Raw genomic sequence first — 19,663 nt, forward strand, 5'->3', positions numbered from 1 at the left:
AGAAGAGGGAATACAGCGTTAAAAAAATAAATAAATACAAAACCCAAACACAAATGGAATAAATAGGAAATGCGTTTCCAGATTTAGCGCCTCGAAATACAGTGGGAAGTCCTGAATCATACTGCAACCATGCTGCGTGAAGTAGGAATGTGTGCTCTCTTTCCATTAAAAAATTTTTAGAGAGGTTATATGGAAAGTTATTTTAGGTAAAAGCTGTCAGTATAACTCTTAAAGAAAAGGCAAGAGAGAACTCAAATGAAAAGCAGCAGTTGCACATGATTTGAGAACGGCTCATAGAAACCTCAACAGCAGAGGAGACAGGAGAGGGGGATGTGAAGACTCGGGACACTCAGATCCTTCCCCTGCCTTCCACGGCTGCAGGGAGGGCTCATGTCTTCCACATTTCAAGGACAGGTAAATTATCAAACCTGAAACTCTTCCAAATACAGGACAGAATAAGCTTGGCAGGGTGATGGCCGCACAAGTGCAAGGGCACTGCCCTGCCTTGGAACAAATCTGACACCAATGCCACAGTACTAACTTTTCAAATCCTTGTAGTTATCACAGCATTTATCTTGGCATTTCTTCCACCTTCTCATTCAAAACATCCCTCAGATCTAAACAAGGAGACACTTTCAAGACCAGAGATTGGTAATCCCAGGCACATACATTTTAAAACCCCATTAGCTCATTCTGAGTTCACTTTTGGCCATCGATTCAATGCATCAGAAAAAAATAAATCACGTAATTGTCAGCACATTTTCTTGTTTTTAAACACTAGAGAGCCAGAGAGCATTAGAGACCCTGCACCATAGTTAAAGGCACCAACGAGCCAATCAGCCTTTCATGAGTTGGTTTATAGTCTGCCACAGTGTTCAAAGCTAATGAAGACTGAAAGGACCACAGTCAACTCTCCTTGATCCTGCTGAACAGTCATTAAAATAGTTACATATGGGCACTTTGTCTCAGTGCTGGAAAATGTCAGCCTGGAGAAGGCCAGGGTGGAATTCCGAGGAAGTGTCTTGTCTTCCATGGCCCTGGCACTGCTGGCACCATGGGAGTGGAAATGCAAGGTCACAAAAGCAGGTTCTAGGCCATCCAGAGATCTTCAGACTAGCAAAGACTTGGCTTAACAAATATACATTCCCCCAGTAAACTGTGAAGTATTTTAACAAAACCAAGTTCAAATGTAACTGAAAATTAACATCAGACAACATCAAAGAAGTGGTAGAAAGCATATGGGATCAGTAGCACTGCAAGCCCTTCTGGGACAATTATTAAAACAGATTTTGAGCCAAAATGCTCCATCTGGAATCCACAAGCCCAAAGAAGGTAAAGACTACAACTCCTAATCAGTATCCACTAGTAAAAATCTGTTCACTAAGGCTTCCCACATGAGAATTGTGACAGTGACATTAGGCACCTTGCTTTGAAAAGAGGGAGGAAAAAACCCTCTGTTCTCAACAAAATTAAAGACTAGATGCTTTTGAAAGTGCACTTCCCCATTGTCCTAGCTGGCTTTGAAAGGTGGAGCTTTCATGTTCCCTTTGCTCAGAGCTAATCCAGCCCTAACCAAGGTCTGTGACTGCAGCCTGGGTTTCTCAGGAGGGGTGTGGCTGCTCCAACTTCCACAAGCACAAACGGACAGCACATCATTTTCTCAAGGTTGCGAAATATCATGCAAAATTCTGGAAGAAAAACAGTAAGAAAGGTGCAAATAACAGCAAACTACTGATGAGATGAAGTTTCCCATTAAATCTCTCACCTTGGCCCTCTGGACAGACACACTTAAATTCAAATCTTCAAAAACATGAAGAGACTTCGTGTGAACACAAACCTGTCACTGAATTTCTTCTGTCACCTTCATGATAGCAGCCACTGTGGTAACAGTGAAATGTCCAGTTTATGCAGTTCAACTCCAAACAAGGCAAATATGCATCCCTGTGTGTTTGTGAATCCTATCCTGATTAAACACTCATTGCTAGACAGCAAAATTAAGGCTAATCATTACATGAGAGACACCCCAATTTAGTACAGAAGACAAAGTGTCTCAATCCCCCTATTTGCAAAGTAATTTACATTTATGCATATATAAAACACACAAGACTACAAAAGCATGCAGAAAAGAGCTACACAGTCAGTAATGACGGAAAGGAAATACTTTATAAATTCATGCATGTTGCTAAGATGTGCAAACAGATTTTCCAAGGTATTTACCCACCTAAAAGACGTCAGTAGGTGCCTAATGAACTTTGGGAAAAAGTGGATGCAAAGCCTTGCTACCCAACTTCCAGGTAAAACACTTTTAAAGTTGTTTTGAAATGAAATCAAAGCAGTTTATATGCAGAGAAATTTTAGAAAATGCCTTCATTCCTCAGAGCAAACATCACAATTCCTTTGAATACACACCGTGCACGACAGCATTACAGCACTTCATAGATTAGCTTGAAAAAGCCAAAATAAAATAAAACAAAAAAAACCAACTCCCCCAGAAAAAAAAAAATCCACATTTTCCACATTCATACAATTTATTACAAAACTCAAATGAAAATTAGTGTTATGGTATATAAAAAATTGAGTACATGCCATCGCTCAGCTGACAGATAGAAATGCCTGTGACAGTTGTTGCCATCAATACTTGAGACCCTCAGCAGACCCTCAGAGCAGCACATGAGCCGTGGTGTGTGCAGTGTTCATGGACAGTAAGGCACACGAGTCAGAACAGTCAGCTTTGCTGCACCACTGCTGGAGCATCAGCGCTTTGGACATTTTCTCATACAACCACACAAATGCAAATCACCAGAGATGAAGCTCCAAAAGTAACAAAAGCAGAGAGAAAGTTCTGAAAAACTGATATGATACATAATGACTTAAAATGGCAGGTGAAAGTTATGATACTGTGCAAACACACGTTTTACTGTAAACAGGCCACAAAGTCTTAGTATTAACCAGGAAACTGTTCAGAACAACCTATCAGGTACATGATTAGCTCCTTAAACCCACCACAATGACTAGTCCATACAGAGTACTCTTATCAGCTTCTGATAAAAAGATATAGGAAGGATAATAAACCCACATTTATAAGTACGAAGACAGCATTACCAAAAGAATCAAAAAAAGATACACTGTAAGTTGAATAACATTGGATATATAAAACAAGCCGTTTTACAACACGTTCTTCAGACTTTGTGTTTGTTTTAGCAGGTCTTGGTCTGTGGCATCCAGCTTTTGCATTTGAACGGTCCCATTCGGGCAAAGAAAACAGAGCACCCATCCACTTAGAGACCCGTTTGCTGCTGGGGACAAAATGGAAAACAAAGAGCATTAGAAAGGACAAACTGTCAGCACTGTCAGAGCATTTGGGGCAGCCTGAGCCCCTCCAAGGAAAGCAGCATAATCCAGGGAACGAGGAGCGACAGTCCCTGCATCACAGGGACCTGCCTGAGAATGAGATCAGCTGAGCAGCCTGGCCCCAGATGTTTATCACAAATGTCTAATCAGAGCTAATAAATGAGAACTTATTTTTAGCTACATACTTTGTTCAGCACCACCCCCCTCTGCCTGCAAGAACACCAGAAGTGTGTTACAGCTCATCTCCAAAGCACTGCCCACCAGGCACCAAGGTGAGGCAGCACTGCTGCTGGAGCACAAACCACCCGACAACAGGGCTACAGGGGAGCAGCAAGGCTGCTGTCATGCACCAACACTCCTGTGACACTGCTTAGGTAAAACAGGAAAGAAGATTTTTTCCCAGCATTTGTACAGCAGTACTCCTACGGCTGAAAAAAAGGGATACCAGTCTGTACTTTCAAAAGGAACTTCCAGTTTTGGAATTTCTACAGCTACTTGCCAACCAAAAAGGCTGCTACAAAGAAAGCAGAATTCCAGCTTTCCCTGAAAATTGGGTCTTGCTTAGGAAGATGTGTCAGATTTGGAACTCAGGGAAACACCTCAAATTCTCCAGTCCCAAAAATACTCATTCCTGACAGGAAAAAATAGCTTAAACATTCATCTGGATAGAGAAAAAGAAATATCCTAGAAAACACTGTTGTGTCAACTCACTTATAAAATACAGTGCAACACTCATCCAGACTACACCTGGGATAAGGAGCAAGGAAAGTTGCCAACAGGGTGCATTGCTCTTGGTCATTCTCACTATGGGGATTCTGCTCAATGCACAATTCCTGCACCTTGTGAGAAGTCCACCTAAAACAAGCAAGCCAGCAGTAAGGCTTTAAAGCCAGTGCCCATAAACTGCTAAGCAAACTCAAAATTAACTGTTGTGCTACACTGCTGCTTCGAGTATGAAAGAGAAACTTGATTTCTGCCACTGCCTGCCCAGCTCCAATCTGCTCCAGGTACCTCCAGAGGAAACCGTGCCTGGTGTGTCAGACTCACAAAAAGACTGGAATTTCCAGTGAATGTGAAGGCTCAGGTTATAGGCACAGCTGTGCATTTATGTTTCCAGCATCAGCTACACGACACCCACATTTATGTGGTCATGGAACACACTTGGGTGTTGGCAAAGGATGTTTGTAGCGTTTTAGTGTGGATTTGTTTCACTGCTCTTGCTTCCTCATCTCCTTGTGAGACAATATTTCATGATGCAATTCGGTTGGTATCGTTCTTGACAAGTTTGATCTGCATCTTTCTTAGACCAACCTTACAGTCCCCCATGCTCCTTTCACCAACACAGTGTTAATAAATGCCTCCAGCTGCAAAGTGGATTCATCCCATCCTTTAAGAGAGAGGCTACATTTCTGCAGTGTGCCATTCAAACAAGACTTCCTCAGTGAGCAGTGTAACCAGCAAGCACTACGTACACCTGCTCCCTGAAGCACTTGGTCACACTGCTCAGAGTCTTGTATTTTAAACATTTCAAAAACCTGGGAAAGAATGGGTTTGCCTCCCCCTCGGCTGTTTCCAAGAACACGACTACAATGCAGGGCAACTTGACATCTCTACATGTTCACTTCTGAATTCCCAATGAGAGAAATTTGCTTTCTAAGCAGCTACAGTTTCTCACTGACCTAAATTGTTTTTCTTCAAGTAGCACCCATTTTATGTTGTAGGTGCACCCCTCTGAGTGTCCCATCATCAGCAGGAACTTTGGGAAATGGCATCTTCCCACAAGGCAGAGGAGTACTGGACAGCACCAGTGCCTGCTGTGAGGTAGTTTTGACTCATTTTGTTACCTGCACCCCAAACGTTTTGAATTTCTGCTATTTCAGTCACCCTCAGTTGACTTCACTGCTTCAAGTTTGTTCCCTTTCCTTTGCTGGTCTGCAGAAGCCCTTGTGCTTCCCCATAGCAAATGTCATCACCGAGTTCACAGGCAGTGACAAACCCAGCCTCTGAACTCTCTCTAACGTTCAGCAGTGAGGTTTGCTGATATTGATAGCCAGGAATCACACACAAATACCAGACTCCAAGCTTCAAAACTGTAAATGTTCCTCTGTTTCTTTAGCACAAGGTGTCTCTGAAGCATTTTCAGGTTCCCCATGATACCACATCAGGCTTTGGTACAGACCTGGTAGGTCTGTGCACCCATCCCTCGGGCACACTAAATGCCCAAGAATTCTGGAAGCAAGCCAGAAGCCATCATTCAATCAGCCCATGCATCCAGGAGCTGCAGTGGATACAGCAGTGTGTCACTGGCATAGGGGAAGAGGTGGAATATGTCACTTGTAACATGCCTGGGCAATCAAGGCTCTAAGAGGCAGAGTGCCAGGTGCCACTGCACATATGCCCAAGAACTGGGAATGCCACTGCAGCCACCACACTGGGGATTTCATCCTTCCCAAGGCATCCACACACTACTGAAAGCAAATAAACGTCATTCCATTCACCCCTGACAACAACAGTTGCTCTCAGAAGTCTGTTCTCTAAAGGAGACAACCCCTGGTGCCAGCCCATCAGTGCAGGGTTTGCTCAACAGCTCCACAGTCAGAAGAGCTGGAGTACAATGGTGCCCTCCTGCTCTAGTTTCTAAGCCAGAGAAACATCCACTGGCAGTGCCAGGCAGTTGTTCCAAATATTACAAATTTGCCCAAGCTTCACATTCTCCAGGTTCTCAATTTCAGCTGCCAAAAACTACAGCATGATCTCTATTCCCTCAAATGACATTTCTCATCAGATCAATTCAGCATTCAGCAGCATCGTTTGAAGGCTGGTTGCTATGACAATGCTTTTGTGTTGTTCTGTTAAATGATGTCAATTCATTGTCAGAAAGAAGGAGCTGTTTAGTGTCTTCAGCACTGTTCTTACCAAGGATCAGTGTCAGCAAGCTCAGGAGGCTTTAAAATAGTTGTGGAAATTACAACCTATACTAAAAGAATTTTCAACATCCTACAGATATTTGAAGTGCAAGATGCTTGAGTTTCTTTTTTATATGAGCATATTTCCCTAACTATAACTACATTTCCAGATGGCTGTATTAGCTCTCCATAGCCTGGATACTGTCACTGGCTTGTCCCAGTATGATCTTGACGTTGAGTGAAGACAACAAACCAGATTTGTAAGAATAATGAGAGGAAAACAGATTGCAAAGAGATACACTTTCAGAAACAGAGAGGGAAAAGGAAGAAATATCCACCAACAACCACTTAATTTGATAAAATAATTCCAGCTTTTCATAATAATCGCTCATCTGAGATGGACAAGTTCAGGAACTAGTCAATATGCTCCTGGAATTACTGCAGGCTTATTTCAAAAGCATTTTGTATTGGAGTACCCAAATAAAATTAAGCCTGTTTTAGGTTTTGGTAACTTATTCCCCCTTCCATCTTTCTCTTCAAACCTTTATTTGAACTGTCAAGTATAAGAAGCTTTGACCCTTTAGAGCAGTCTTGTGCTTTAGAAGAAAAAAATCTGAAAAAGATTAGTAAGGTGAATCTATCAAAAGTTAGGGTAAAAAAAATTGTTACTGCTTATTCCAAGAATATTTTGGTGTCCAGCTGTGCTCTCATTGCCTCCTACAATCTCCTCCACTGCACTGTCTGTACACAGAAGCTATGAAATGTTTAGAGCAAACAGGTAAAAGGGCAGGTCAGCACCCCTGTTAGGCTGCACTCAAAGATCTTATTCAGCACCCTCTGTGTTCACAGGCCTTTGCCAAGGCTGCAGCTGGGAACAGGAGTGATCAGAGTGCCACAATCACCTTCCCTTCCCACCTCTGACCCAGGCTCCACCAGCGCTCGTGCTCCTCCCCTGTCAGGATTCTGCTTCTCCAGAGCAGGAGATCTGTCTGTCCATCCATCCCTCTGGAAACCTGGGGCACGTTCCCTGTGTGTGATCTTTGCCTCTGTCACCCTCCTCGTACCTCAGCCTTGAGAGCAAAGGAGACTGCTGGAAGGAAATTCTCCCTCTGCCCTTCCCATAAACCCTTTAAAGCTGCCCCTATTCAAAAGGGATCAGGCAAACCAGACCTTCCAGTCATCCCATCTGTGCAGCACCTCATGGGAATACAGACTTGTCAGGCTTTTTGGCAAGGTTTTGAGCTTAACACTTTTTAATCATTCTGCAATGCCCGACTCCTTCTAGAAAACCCCAAAGCATCCAGCAATCTCCTCCCCACCCCAAAAGACATCTGAAACCAGAAGTGGGTATTTCACATACTTGGATATCAGCACATTTCATTACCCTACTGCTTATTCTCCAGCTCTCATCTCTGAAGGTTTTTACACCATACTTCTCTTTTCCCAAAATACCTGAAAACATCTTTATATCTGTGCTTTATGTAGGGGAAAATATTTTAAGGGACTTTTGAATAAAATAAAAAAATATGTATGTATCCAAAATAAAAAGGAGTGAAAATAGTAAATTTTATATAAACTGTCTATAGAGTCACATATTTTTCTCAGTATAAAGATAAGTAAGGGTGCAAAAGAGCAACTGGAGAAGAGACTGTGGATTCAGTAGCAGAGCTGATCCTTTAAAGTTGTCGTAAAACTAGAACCCAAGAGATGTTCAAGATAAGCTGTGATAGAACAAAAAGATTGATATCAAGTATATTTAAATTTGTTGTCAGTTTGGTTCTGTTAACCACTGTGTTAATTACAAGTTTCCTGGTTTCTCTAGAAATAGCGAGTTAAATAAAATACAGCAAATAAATCTGATGGGAATGCTGGAGGTTGAACTCGTCATTCCTCCTGAACTGCAAAGTCACTTAACATGCATGAGAGAAACCTGCCTAAGGGTAAGTTCTGGGTGAGGATTCACTTCAACACGCTGCCAGGATCATATAGCAACACCCTGGCTCAGCAGGACTGCAACTGCAGTTCTGACTGTGCATACTGGCCAATAACTTACACCATCAGCATCTCAAGGGTAACAAAAAATAAGTTCAAAACTCTTTCCTGAAAGCAATCTGTCAAACATGATTTCCACAGCAGCTGCAGAAATGGAGCTCAGCGAATTCCAAAGAAACAGCAGGACCTCCATGTATGAAGATCTCATTCAAATCCTTCCCAAATTTGTCCCCACTCGGTATTTCAGACCAATTAACTTCCTCGAGATTCAGTTCCAACTAAATCACAGCAAGATCATGGGAACACTCAGTTAAATCTGCAAATCTCCCCTGCTTAGCACCCTCAGTGGTCCAAGCTGCACTCCAGGTCAGCAGTGTGAGGTACCCCCAGGGTAACACTGCCCTGGGCACAGCAGCATGGCCTCAACTCTGTTTGCTTCCGTAGCCATGGCTGCAAACTCAGCCTGGGACAAACTGCTCCAGGTCAGCTTTATAAATACCATAGCCAGTACTGCAGAAGCTGTGAAACACAGGGAATCTGGGGCCATCACTGGCTAGCCATCAGTGGGAATACTACATCCCATCAGCCCCCAGAGCCTGATTTCACAGCAAAGCCAGCATCTAGGAACTCAAGACAGAACTCTGAAAGCATTTGCCCCACTTGCCATCCTCTGCTCTGCAAACAACTATGGACAAGGTTATTACACCTACAGTGGGTTTTTTCTGACTGAATACAAGTGTAAAGGTGCCACGTGATTAAACATGATTTGTGAGTTGCACAAAGATTGAGCTCCTTTGCAAAAAACAGTACCAACCACTTACACTGCACTAGCTGTCCTGCAGCAAACAGCCACTGCTGTGCTCAGAGTTTGGCCATGTGATGGCAAAACAAAGTCACCATGAAAACTTCAGTGTTCAGACTGAAACACTTCCCAGTACTGAACAGGCTCCTGCCCAGGGAATGAGGGCTGTGTCAGACACTGCTCCTGCACACACTGCATGGTCAGCCACAAAATTATCCTCAGGGTTTAAATTCCAACTCTGGGAAAGCACATCTTAGATGGAAGTTGGAAAACATGATGTGAAGACTCCTCTATCTTCAACAGTTGGAACTGTGACAGTAAGAAACCTGAGACTGCATTACTTCTTTCCCTTAACTACTTCACTCAAAGATCACAGTGAACATACTAGTAAAACCATCAACTTCTGCTTAAATCAGAATCCAGTGAATAAGTTTATTTCTTAAACTTTTTTTTCTTCTTTATGTAAACAGGAAGACTGAAGGTTCAAATAAAGGCAACAAAAAATCTCCTTATTTTAGGCTTGGAATGTTGGCAGCTGCCACGAGGTCATAAGGGATAATATAATCCATTTTATTCAAGCTTTACATTCCACAAGACCAGCAATCACAACTAGAGTATTAAGCTGAAGTATTAAGCAACAAGACTCCTCATATCCTTCTGTTTTTCCTTCTTGCATTTAAAAGAAGAATTATATCAGAAGGGCTGCATTCTGAAGAAAGAATTAATATTTGCTACAAGAATTTTTTTCTTTGCTCGCTCTGATCCCACCTCATACATCACACACACCACCAAGGGAGTCTGTACTCACTGCACATGACCAGCTCGTAAAATTCTGTTTGGTTCTTTGAGAAAACTGTTATAAGTGCAGCAGCCTGCATACCCCAAAACACCCTAACTTTTGTTTACATAGAAACAAATCAATTTTCTGAGCAGCTTGTGCTAACAGAAACAAAGCCACATGATTCAAAAATAAGGCACTGAGGATAAGCATTTACAGGTCTTAAAAACAGCTGCAAAGGTAACATTTGCACAGATCTTCTTTTCCAGTCTACCCAGAACACCACTCATTTCTCCTCTGTAAGTACTGTGAAAGCAAGTCCAAAGTGCAAAATTAACAATAACCACTGTGCAAGTCTAATGTAAGAGGAGGAAACAGTGAGAAGAGCAATACCTGATGCATCCAGGTGTCAAACACCTTAGTCATCCCCGGGCTTCATCCTCATCTGGGCTTGCATCTGGGCAATCATCTCCTGCATGCGGCGCAGCTGCAACAGAGACACACCCACTGGTTAAACCACGGCAGGAGGAGGCCAAAAATCCAGGACACCAGACATCTTTTTCCTCCATGGTACAATGCAGATCCTGTCTTCTTCCTCACAAGCTCGAAATGTTCAATAATTCACATAACTGAATACTTTGGGTTTCCCCCTCTCACACTCTTCAGTTCATTACATCTAACTTTCACAGAAGAATACTTATAATGAAAATTAAGCCATAAAGTCCAAATCTTTTGCTGTTTACAGACCTGTGAATCCCCATTTAATCTGCAGTAAGAAAGGCATGTCCTTTTGGCATGCAGACATGCACCTGAGCGAGCTGAAGCAGCTTTGCTCTGATACAAGTGCTCAAAGCACAAGACCATGCAAGAACACTCAGCCTTTGGCTATCAAAGAACTCTGCAAATTTTTAGCAACAGGAACAGCTGAACATGCAGCCTGGATTTAAAAACTACTTCAAAAGAGAAACAGAAAGATGTTTCTAAAATTTGAAAAGCCAGACTAAACATATAAAGAACCAATATTTTTTACATCTAAACAATGATTTTTCATGGAAATAATTTTTTTCTTAAGGTATTTTCTTATAACACTTATAAGTTAGTTTCCATCTCATAAAAGGCCAGTTATACATAATGGGGTTTTTTTGTTTGGTTGGTTTGGTTTTTGTTTTTTTTTTTAAATAACATTAATTGGAACAAATGTTCCTAAGAAAGAAGAAAGATCACTAATAGAGATTTTCAAAATGTATATGCAAATACCTCTAATTTGGTTTACAAATGACTGGTACTTCCTTCCAAATGCAGGTGGGGAAGCTTCACATACAGAACTACAAATGTCCTGTTACAAACTGGGAAGGAAATAGGCTCCTATTTCCATGCCCATTGTATAAAGTATGAGTCTATCTCAAATTGGAGGTCATGTAAAAATCTGAGGCTTGTATAGCAAATTGTCATCTTATTGAAGTAGAGAATTGCTTTCAGTTATTTGCAAGGAGGTCAGGGGGAATTCTAACTCAAAACACAATGTTTAAACAATCATACTGTACTTTCATCCAGTGAACCACATTAACTATTGTGACACTCATTACTGCATCAGATTCAATACAAAACAATCTGAGACAAATACTTGATTGCATGTACATGGTGTTGAGCTGTTGGTTTGGGCTGCTTGAAAAAAAAAAAAACCCAAAATAAAAACCAACCACAAAACAAGAAAAACCAGAAAGAAACATCACAGAACAGAAAAAATAAATTGCAGGTGCCCATATCACTTTTCCTTGCCTGGTCTCAGATACAGATTTAGGAAATGGTAAGGAACTGAAGATTAACTAAGGAGTAAAAAACAGATTGCAGCATAGCCAGCAGTAACAGAGCTTGCCCAGAACTAGCTGGCTTATGTACTTATCCTCTTGCTGCAGCACAGGGTTCAGGAGAGGCTAATTCAGGTTCCTGTGACTGCAGCAGAGATGCCCTCTGACAAAAGGAGATTCACACAGCAACAGCATGACATACAGCTAAGTCTGCAAGGATTATTATAAACCCATCTACATCTTTCTGCTAAATACTCAAACCAAAAAGCTCCTGATCAGAAAGATGGCATAATGCTGCAGGAAGGAGGAAAAAAAAGCAGAAAGTTTCAGAAGTGAGAGCTGCATTGATTCCATGATACAATAAAAAAAGAAGTTTCAAAGATCCATCTGTAAAAATGTAAGACACCTGGTCTTTTGAACTGCCTCTCTGCAGATTTACCACCAGAATAAAACTAGCTTTTTGGAAGCTCTCCTACTTGAGCTTTCCCAAGAGCACTCCAAGCAGAGCCATGAAACATTCCCAAAATAGCCACCCAACAGTAATGACAGGGGAAGATATTGCTGCCCAAGTACTATGGGGATTGCTCAAACACAGAACTCTGCTAATAGCCAGCATCACTGTAGGACTTAAATACAGCACTGAGACTTGCATTTTCTTAACCTTCATGGATAAAAATCTGCCCCTACCATGAGAGAAATCAGATGCTGCACAGGACACAAATGTAGGCAGCACAAAAGCCCCATGAGACCTACTCTGCTCTAACAATATTGTAACAAGATTGTCCTTTTCCATTCTCATGGGGAGTTTTTGAGACCTACTGGTGAAGTCTCAGTCTCGTCCATTAGCTAAGTAATGGCAAGTTTCTGAAGCTATTTCAGTGTAATTCAGTAGAAAAACTTCCAGGTACAAAGCCTGTGAAAAAAACTAGGCAAAACCAGGCACACTGTTGTCTCCTATAACCATTGGGAGATAAGTTTCTTTTCCATAAGGAAAGCTGGCAAAAAAAAAAAGAAAAAAGAAAAACAGAAAGGTACTCAAGCACACCTATTTTTCAATGCATCCTGGGCTGCATCAGCATTTTGATTTGGTTTTCACTGAGCATTTCCTATGCAAATGATGGTTGCTTTTTGCTGTGAGACTGTGGTTCTCAAGCTCTAATCAAACTTACAACTACCAGTTTCACAACAGTATTCTCAGCAGACAGCCTGTGAGCAACGATAGTTACCACAGCAAAACCTGGTCCCATAACTACAGGACTGCAGTGCTGAACTCAGGGAGGATGCACACCTTGGGCAGGACATGGTTTGCACAGCAGGAATCCTGGCAGCTCGGGAGTGGAGTTAAAAAAAGAGAATCCAGCTGTATTGTGCTCGAGTGGTAACAATTCCTCAAGTAGAGGATGGACCATAAGAGCTGCTCCTCCACATCACAGTACACACCAAAAGCAGCTCATGTTCACCTTACTGGACCTCCTGCACAGACAGAAACAACCCTGCTATTAATAGAGGAGAATGTAAAGAATCACACCAAAGACTGGCACTGATGTCACATCCACATCTGTGTTCCCTTTGTTGGGGACTGCAAGCATCAAGGCCATAAAATGACTTTGATCTTGCTCAGCAGCAACTCCTCTCACTTGTAAGAGCAGCATTAATAGATTCACATTCAGGCCCTGAAGAACAGATGCTACAACATGACAGCATAGGGCCAATGCACACCATGGAAAGGAAGCCAGGAAATAATGTTTGGAGATCTGGTAAAACAAATCGTTCCTGTGAGTTCTCAGATAACAAAAGGCAAAAGAATAAACTTAACCTTGACATAAACACCTCTTAGTTTACTTATGTCAGGACTAAAATGTAGTTCAAACTGTCATGTAACTACTGCAGCAACACAGAAAGGAAACAAACATTTAAAAATAAGAGTTAAAAATGAACCATGCACCTCCTCAAAGGTATCCGTGCCCCTCACAGGAATCACGGATACACAGCCTGCAGCAGCACTCGTGCTGTCTCTTCACATAAAAGTTTCCACATTATCTTTCAAGAAAATGCTTCCACATGTCCCTGCACTTCCAGGCAGTGACCTGCACACACTCCTCACACCCTCACCTCCCCCAGGCCACTGCTGTGCCCTCTCTGACTCCCACACTGACCCAGAGCTCCTCATCTCAGCTGCCAAAGGGTTAAACACACTCACAAGGTGGAAGGACAGGAGCAAACAGTTTCAGCAGTGTGGTTCCTTCTACCACACTCAGCCCAGTGCTGAGTAACTGCACTGGAAGCAGTGGAGAGAAGACTTGCCCAAAGCCTCAGAATAGCTCACTGGAGAAACCAGAGAAAGCTCAGTCCTTGCTGTTCTCATGTAATCACAGCCCTAACTGTTTTCTGGAAGAACTACCTCTCGAAACTTTGAAAGGTTTTTGTTACGAGATGTTTTCAGAGTAGGAATAATAGGGCACAAAACTACACACCTTAACTTTGTGCCCATTTGCACTACAACATGAAAATAATCTGTACTGCATCTTTACAGTAAGGAACATGAGTATCTTTATTCTTATTTTCACTTCCCATCTCAGAAAAACAGGTCATCACTTGCAAATGAGCAAAATCACAAGAAGATGGAGCAGTAAATCCAAAATGACAGATTAGCAGTTCCAGACTGCTGAACTGGGGACCACATCCTTTGGCATAATAAAAGATCATTTAGCAAAAGTGATGCCTTGATAAAGATGATCCTGGCACTTGCCCAAGCATTCATTCCTTCCAAGGTTATATAAACCTCACAAAACTGTAAATAGAACTGCAAGCACCGTTACTGATGGGAATGCAAAACAGGAGGGGAAATGGATATTTGTTTTCTCTGTGAAGGCCATGGAATGCAAGCCCATTTCCTCTGTGCCTCTTTCCTCCACAGATTTTTCCCAGTCTGAACCTTAGGGATGATTTCGAGATGAAGAGACTTCATACCAGCTTATCTACAGAGGATTCAGCAAAGCCTCTTGATCTCCTTGGGACAGCAGAATGCAGAAGTTAAAATGTATTTGTTTTTTCAAGTTCTAACCTAATCCTCTGCGACTTCAGCAGCAATTATTCAGAGATGATTAGCCCCAGAGGAAACTTCCAAAGACTGTCCTCCAAGAAATTCAAAATTTCACCCCTTTAGCCATGTTACATAAAAGACACATTGTACATTATATATGTATATGTGTGTGTATATACATTTAAAACTCTAGCTATACATTCAGACAGAGTGGTCAGAATAGACCAGTATATAATAATGTGCCTGCCCTATCATGAGTTTCCAAAGGAAATGATTATAGGAGAATTTTTTGAGACATAAATCTTAAAATAAATAGTTCTAAAGGATACCCAAGTTTCTACTTAACTATTAGACATGTATGATTTATAAAGTTCAAATAACAGGAGAAACAGCCATGACTTAAAATCTCTAAGTCTACTGCCTGAATCTCGGAAGCACTAAGGAGAAAAAAGGAAACCAAAAAGCATTTTCCCAAAGTGCTCCTGAGAGTGTGCAGGCCCCTGGACTGCGGGACAGCTGCTGGGGCTGCTGCTCTGCACACCCAGCAGGCACAGGAGGCACTGACTGGGCACACAGCACTGCACAGGAGGCACTGACTGGGCACACAGCACTGCACAGCTCCCACTCCTGGGGGGGCACAGCCAGCCCAGGGCTCGTGCTGCTGGAATGGAGTCATACAGGGATAAACACACAGCTCATTCAATCTCCACTAATTCATATCATTAAATATGGTGATAATGAGCTGCTTCTGCATTTCCTTTTAGGAACATTTCTGCTATTTATGTCAATATGCCATGGTTAGCCAACAGCTAAGCAGGGTTAGCTATTTTTAAATATGGATGCTATAAAGGAAGAAGGAAATGCACAGACCAAAGCAACATCATTTCAAAAATTTCCATGTATGGGAGTCATTCTTTCACCTCAGAAACACACAAAACTGCTTGCAGCTCTTTATTTCTTACTCCAACTCACTGCACATATGCACTGATCTTCTAAATCACACCTTCCTGCATTTATGGACTTGGATCCAAGCTGAATTGCGTAAAAGAAGGATAAACACTAAAAAAACCCCACTATCTTGCAATTGGCAGAAAGCCTTCAGTTTTCACATTGCACTGGCAATGTACTCCTTGAATTTAAATACTGGGCTAAAAGTTTGAGTCTTTACAACTTTAGCATAAAAATACTAAGTTGAAAAGCCTAGCAATAACTTGGAACCACAGAGTGAGAAATCAGAGTTTGGAAACACCAAATCCATAAGTTGAAGATGCAACAGAAATACTATTAAGTCAGGATTAAGATGAAAAAACATTCACATTTATTTTATCATGGAAGTTTTGAGACCCAACAGCCTTTTTCTACTCCATAGCCACAAGCCATAAAAGAAATGTCCTGGTAACATGCTTGCAGTGAGTACCTGCACATCTGAAATGACCTCAGCCTGTCAGTCTGTCCCAACACACTGTTTAAAGCAGCACACGTAGCTGACAAACATAAATTGATTTCAATACTTAAAACAGCAAATATTCTTATGGAAAATCAGCACAGGGATGGGAAGTGATAAATATCCTGCCCAGCACCAAAAGTCCCCAGGCCAGCTGCCACCCACAGTGCCCCTGACTCTGACCCAAACTGTGCCTGGGCAGCTCCCCTGTCCTGCTCTGGGCTGTTCCACAGCTCCAGCTGCACACACTGACACTGCAGCACAGCATGTTACATCAAAGAACAGCTTCACAGGTTCCCTCTTACCTCAGCCTCCTTCTGCTGCAGGATTCTGTCCTTGTCTACCACTTCCTCTTCAACAGGCCTATTGAAGAAAAGAATGCATTGATAGTATAAAACACAGAACTAAAAACCTCTAAGAACAGATTTAAGGCTCATATTTCAATTAATGTAACATTAAAAAAGGCTACATGTCTCTGCACAGGGGAAATTGGGACATTCTTAAACTCATGCTTCCCTTTTGTAGAAGGCCATCTTTACCTCACTAGCTCCTGCTGTTCACTCTCCATTTCTTAAAATTCCATTTCTTCACTGCTATACGGATTTTTTTGCAATTTAATGAAGAGATTTCCCCCACTATCTACCCATGGTACAAAAATCAAACCAATAAAAAGCTGCGTAGGTCATTTCCTTTCTCTTTAAGATCAAAATGCTTTGCTGAATACTTAAAGAAAAGTGGAGTATGGACCAGTTACTATCCATAATGATGCAGGAAAGGTACATGCATTTTTTTGGCATTAAGTTGCCAAGGACAAAAATCTTACCAGGAAGAAAAAAAGAAAAAATAAACTCCATAAAACCCACAGACATTATCAGAAAATTTTGATTGGTCAAAACTTCTCTCTTCAGCTATATATGCAGGAGCAAGAGAACAGCCACCATGGCAGTCCTGCAGGAACTGGAGCAGCAGTGTCCTACCTGATCAGGTAAGCTGGGGCCTATTTAAATGTGCCCACTCGTGTTTAGTTACATCATTTAATAAAAACCTACCTTGCCTGCAGCCCACTGCACAGAGCAAAGGGAATGGGTACAGAACAAGCAGCCATTTGTAAGCACAGCACCCTGCTGTGCATTACTCCTCCTCCAGAAGTGTTTCATACAAGTTTCAGTAATTCCATAGATTGGAATTTCATGACAAACAACGAGGGATTAGCTGGGAGGAAGAGCAAGTGCAGTGTCCCAGTGGAAGGACTCCCAGCAGACCCACTTACTTGCCAGTGTGTTTGAGCCGCTCCGAGCGGAAGTTCTCGTAGTGCAAGTCTTGGGTCACCTCCTGCAGGTCCTGCATGTGTGTTCTGGAACAGGCAAAGGGCCATTGAACACTGTCCATCTCATCACAGGAAAGAAAATCACCCCTTTTATCTTCTATTTCTGTTTTATCCAACGGATGCATTTCCCAGAAAAGTAAACCCTTCCAGAGCCAGCCTGCCACAGAGCCACCAGAGCTCCCTGGTCTTTAATTCACAGCTAAGGGCCCCCAGCATTGTTCTTCCCAGACCCAAAGCACGCTGTCCTGCTCTCAGTCACTGCCTTAGGTCACTTGTTTACACCAGTCTTTGCAGCATTAACAACCTTGCAAAGACAGTTATTCAGAAAAATCCTGTAATTCCTGGAGTATGTTATGAGTCTGAAGTGCTGTTAAGTCTAATTTGTAACAGAACTAGGTGGAGCTGCTTGGCTCACACAACACTGACATTGCCTAACACCTTCCAATTGTCAGGGAAGAGGAAAACCCGTTTGCTCCCAGTGCCCAGCAGAGGGCAATCCCTGCCCAGCCAGACTGACTTGGGAACGACACAATGGAATTCCATGTCCAACAACAGCAGAACATCGTTTATAAAAAAATCCCTGGAAGCGATTTACGCAGGCAGAATACCCGTATCAGCTCAAATCAGAAAGGGGCGGGGCATCACATCTAACAAAGCACTTCCTGCACCGCCAGGAAAATTGCACTTTGCTTTTAAGAATACTTTTCACTTGGAATAATATTTTAAAAGCCTCCCTGCCCACCAACTGTACCATAACAAAACTTCAACTGACAAGTAAAGCCACCAAATCAGTTCCCATAAAGGTATAAACCCACATATATCTGGCCATGTAAAATACAGAAAATATTTTCTGAAGTTGGAGATCAGAGGGTACAGCAGCCCAACAAGCTGCAGGGGACTAAAATGTCACTCTGCACTGCCATGAGAACCAGTTTTGAGTGAAGGATTCCTGCTGTTGTAAGTGCAGTCACTGTCCCAGTGACGTCAGCCCCAGAGAGGGGACCATTGTCCCGTTACTCACACGAGCATCGTGCGCAGCTTGAGGAAATCGTTGTGCTCTGGATTTTCAACCTCCACAACTCCCCAGGGATACAGGCGGCCTCTGATTTTTTTCCCCTTCACCTCAATAAGTTGATTGGATCCAATAACAGCAAAGGGAATGCTTGCCTAGTTGAGACAGAAAAACAAGTTACTGGTTTGATTTCTGGTCGGTTGATTTCTGTACTTTTGTCTTTTTTTTTTTAAAGAAAGCACAAAGACTTAAATAACAGACAGGAGAGAGGGGAAAGAAATGCTCTCTGCTAAAACCCTTCCCCATGAGGAAAGCAATCAATCCTATTCTAGGCAAGGCACCCTCTCCAATGAACACCTGTAGCTCTGTGAGGCTCAGCTGTGTGAGCAGAGGCCCAGAAGGAAATGACGCTGTGCTCTGGGAACACCTGACTGTTCCAGCACAGTCTGGGCACGATGTGTCATCTGCCACAGCCAGCATGGAGAACAGCCAACACAAACACACTGCACACACACTGGAGGAGCTGGAGAGAGAACTGCAGATACATTCTTCAAGCACCTTTGCAAATACCACAGCACAGAGAGGAAATTACTGCAGTAAAACCTTTATTATCTCATCTAACGGGAGGAAAGTTGTTAATCAGTACAGCAACCATAACACACACTCTCTCCCTGCGTGCTGAAGCATTTGAGTCAGAGCACAGACTGCAAATTATAGTTCCTGGTGAACACTGGCTTTTCCCTTAGAAGAGAAGAGAAAGTCACAATACTACCTTTGGAATTCTGATGAAACAGAGATTGGAATAAAAAGAATTATAATTCAGAGTCAACATCCAAAGATAACTGGAATTTTCAACACCTTGTAAAAGTACCCTTAGGCATATTGTAGATTGAAGAACTACTGCAGCAAAATAATAAATTAGGAGGGAAACTTGCCTTTAAAACTCTAGTTTGCTCTTTAAACTCCTCATCTTCATCAGAATCTGCATCAGGGAGCTGATAAATCCTAATGCCGTGTTCAGAAATCTCATCCAGAACCTGAAAGTTCACAAAAAAGGAAGAATAGTAAATTCTTATTTTATGAAGAGGTATTCAGTTAAAAACATCTATCATTGATTTACTAGTCTGTCACAAATAGGCACCTGATTCAGTGTCTAAAGTACCAAACAACACAGGTTTAAAGATTTTTTAAAAGGTACAA

The 19,663-nt window shown here is 42.1% G+C and overlaps 1 protein-coding gene across 3 annotated transcripts in view; it reads right to left on the bottom strand.

Annotated features, from left to right (window-relative positions):
- Window positions 1–2,352: 2,352 nt before the first annotated feature.
- Window positions 2,353–19,663, bottom strand: part of LOC103754863 (septin-2) — a 34,781-nt gene continuing 17,470 nt past the window's right edge. For 2 of the 3 annotated variants that reach the window (XM_029961122.1, XM_018076424.2), the window contains exons 8-13: window positions 19,399–19,500; window positions 18,473–18,618; window positions 17,395–17,478; window positions 16,430–16,487; window positions 10,223–10,316; window positions 2,353–3,296 (exon numbers count right to left, since the gene is read on the bottom strand). In XM_029961122.1, coding sequence (XP_029816982.1) covers window positions 10,248–10,316; window positions 16,430–16,487; window positions 17,395–17,478; window positions 18,473–18,618; window positions 19,399–19,500 — 459 coding nt within the window. In that variant the 3' untranslated portion in view covers window positions 2,353–3,296; window positions 10,223–10,247. The remainder of the gene's footprint in view (window positions 3,297–10,222; window positions 10,317–16,429; window positions 16,488–17,394; window positions 17,479–18,472; window positions 18,619–19,398; window positions 19,501–19,663) is intronic. The other variant, XM_029961123.1, reaches the window with a different exon arrangement.

This window comes from Manacus vitellinus, unplaced genomic scaffold (assembly GCF_001715985.3).
Source record: "Manacus vitellinus isolate BGI_N305 unplaced genomic scaffold, ASM171598v3 scaffold_31_pilon, whole genome shotgun sequence".
NCBI lineage: Eukaryota > Metazoa > Chordata > Aves > Passeriformes > Pipridae > Manacus > Manacus vitellinus.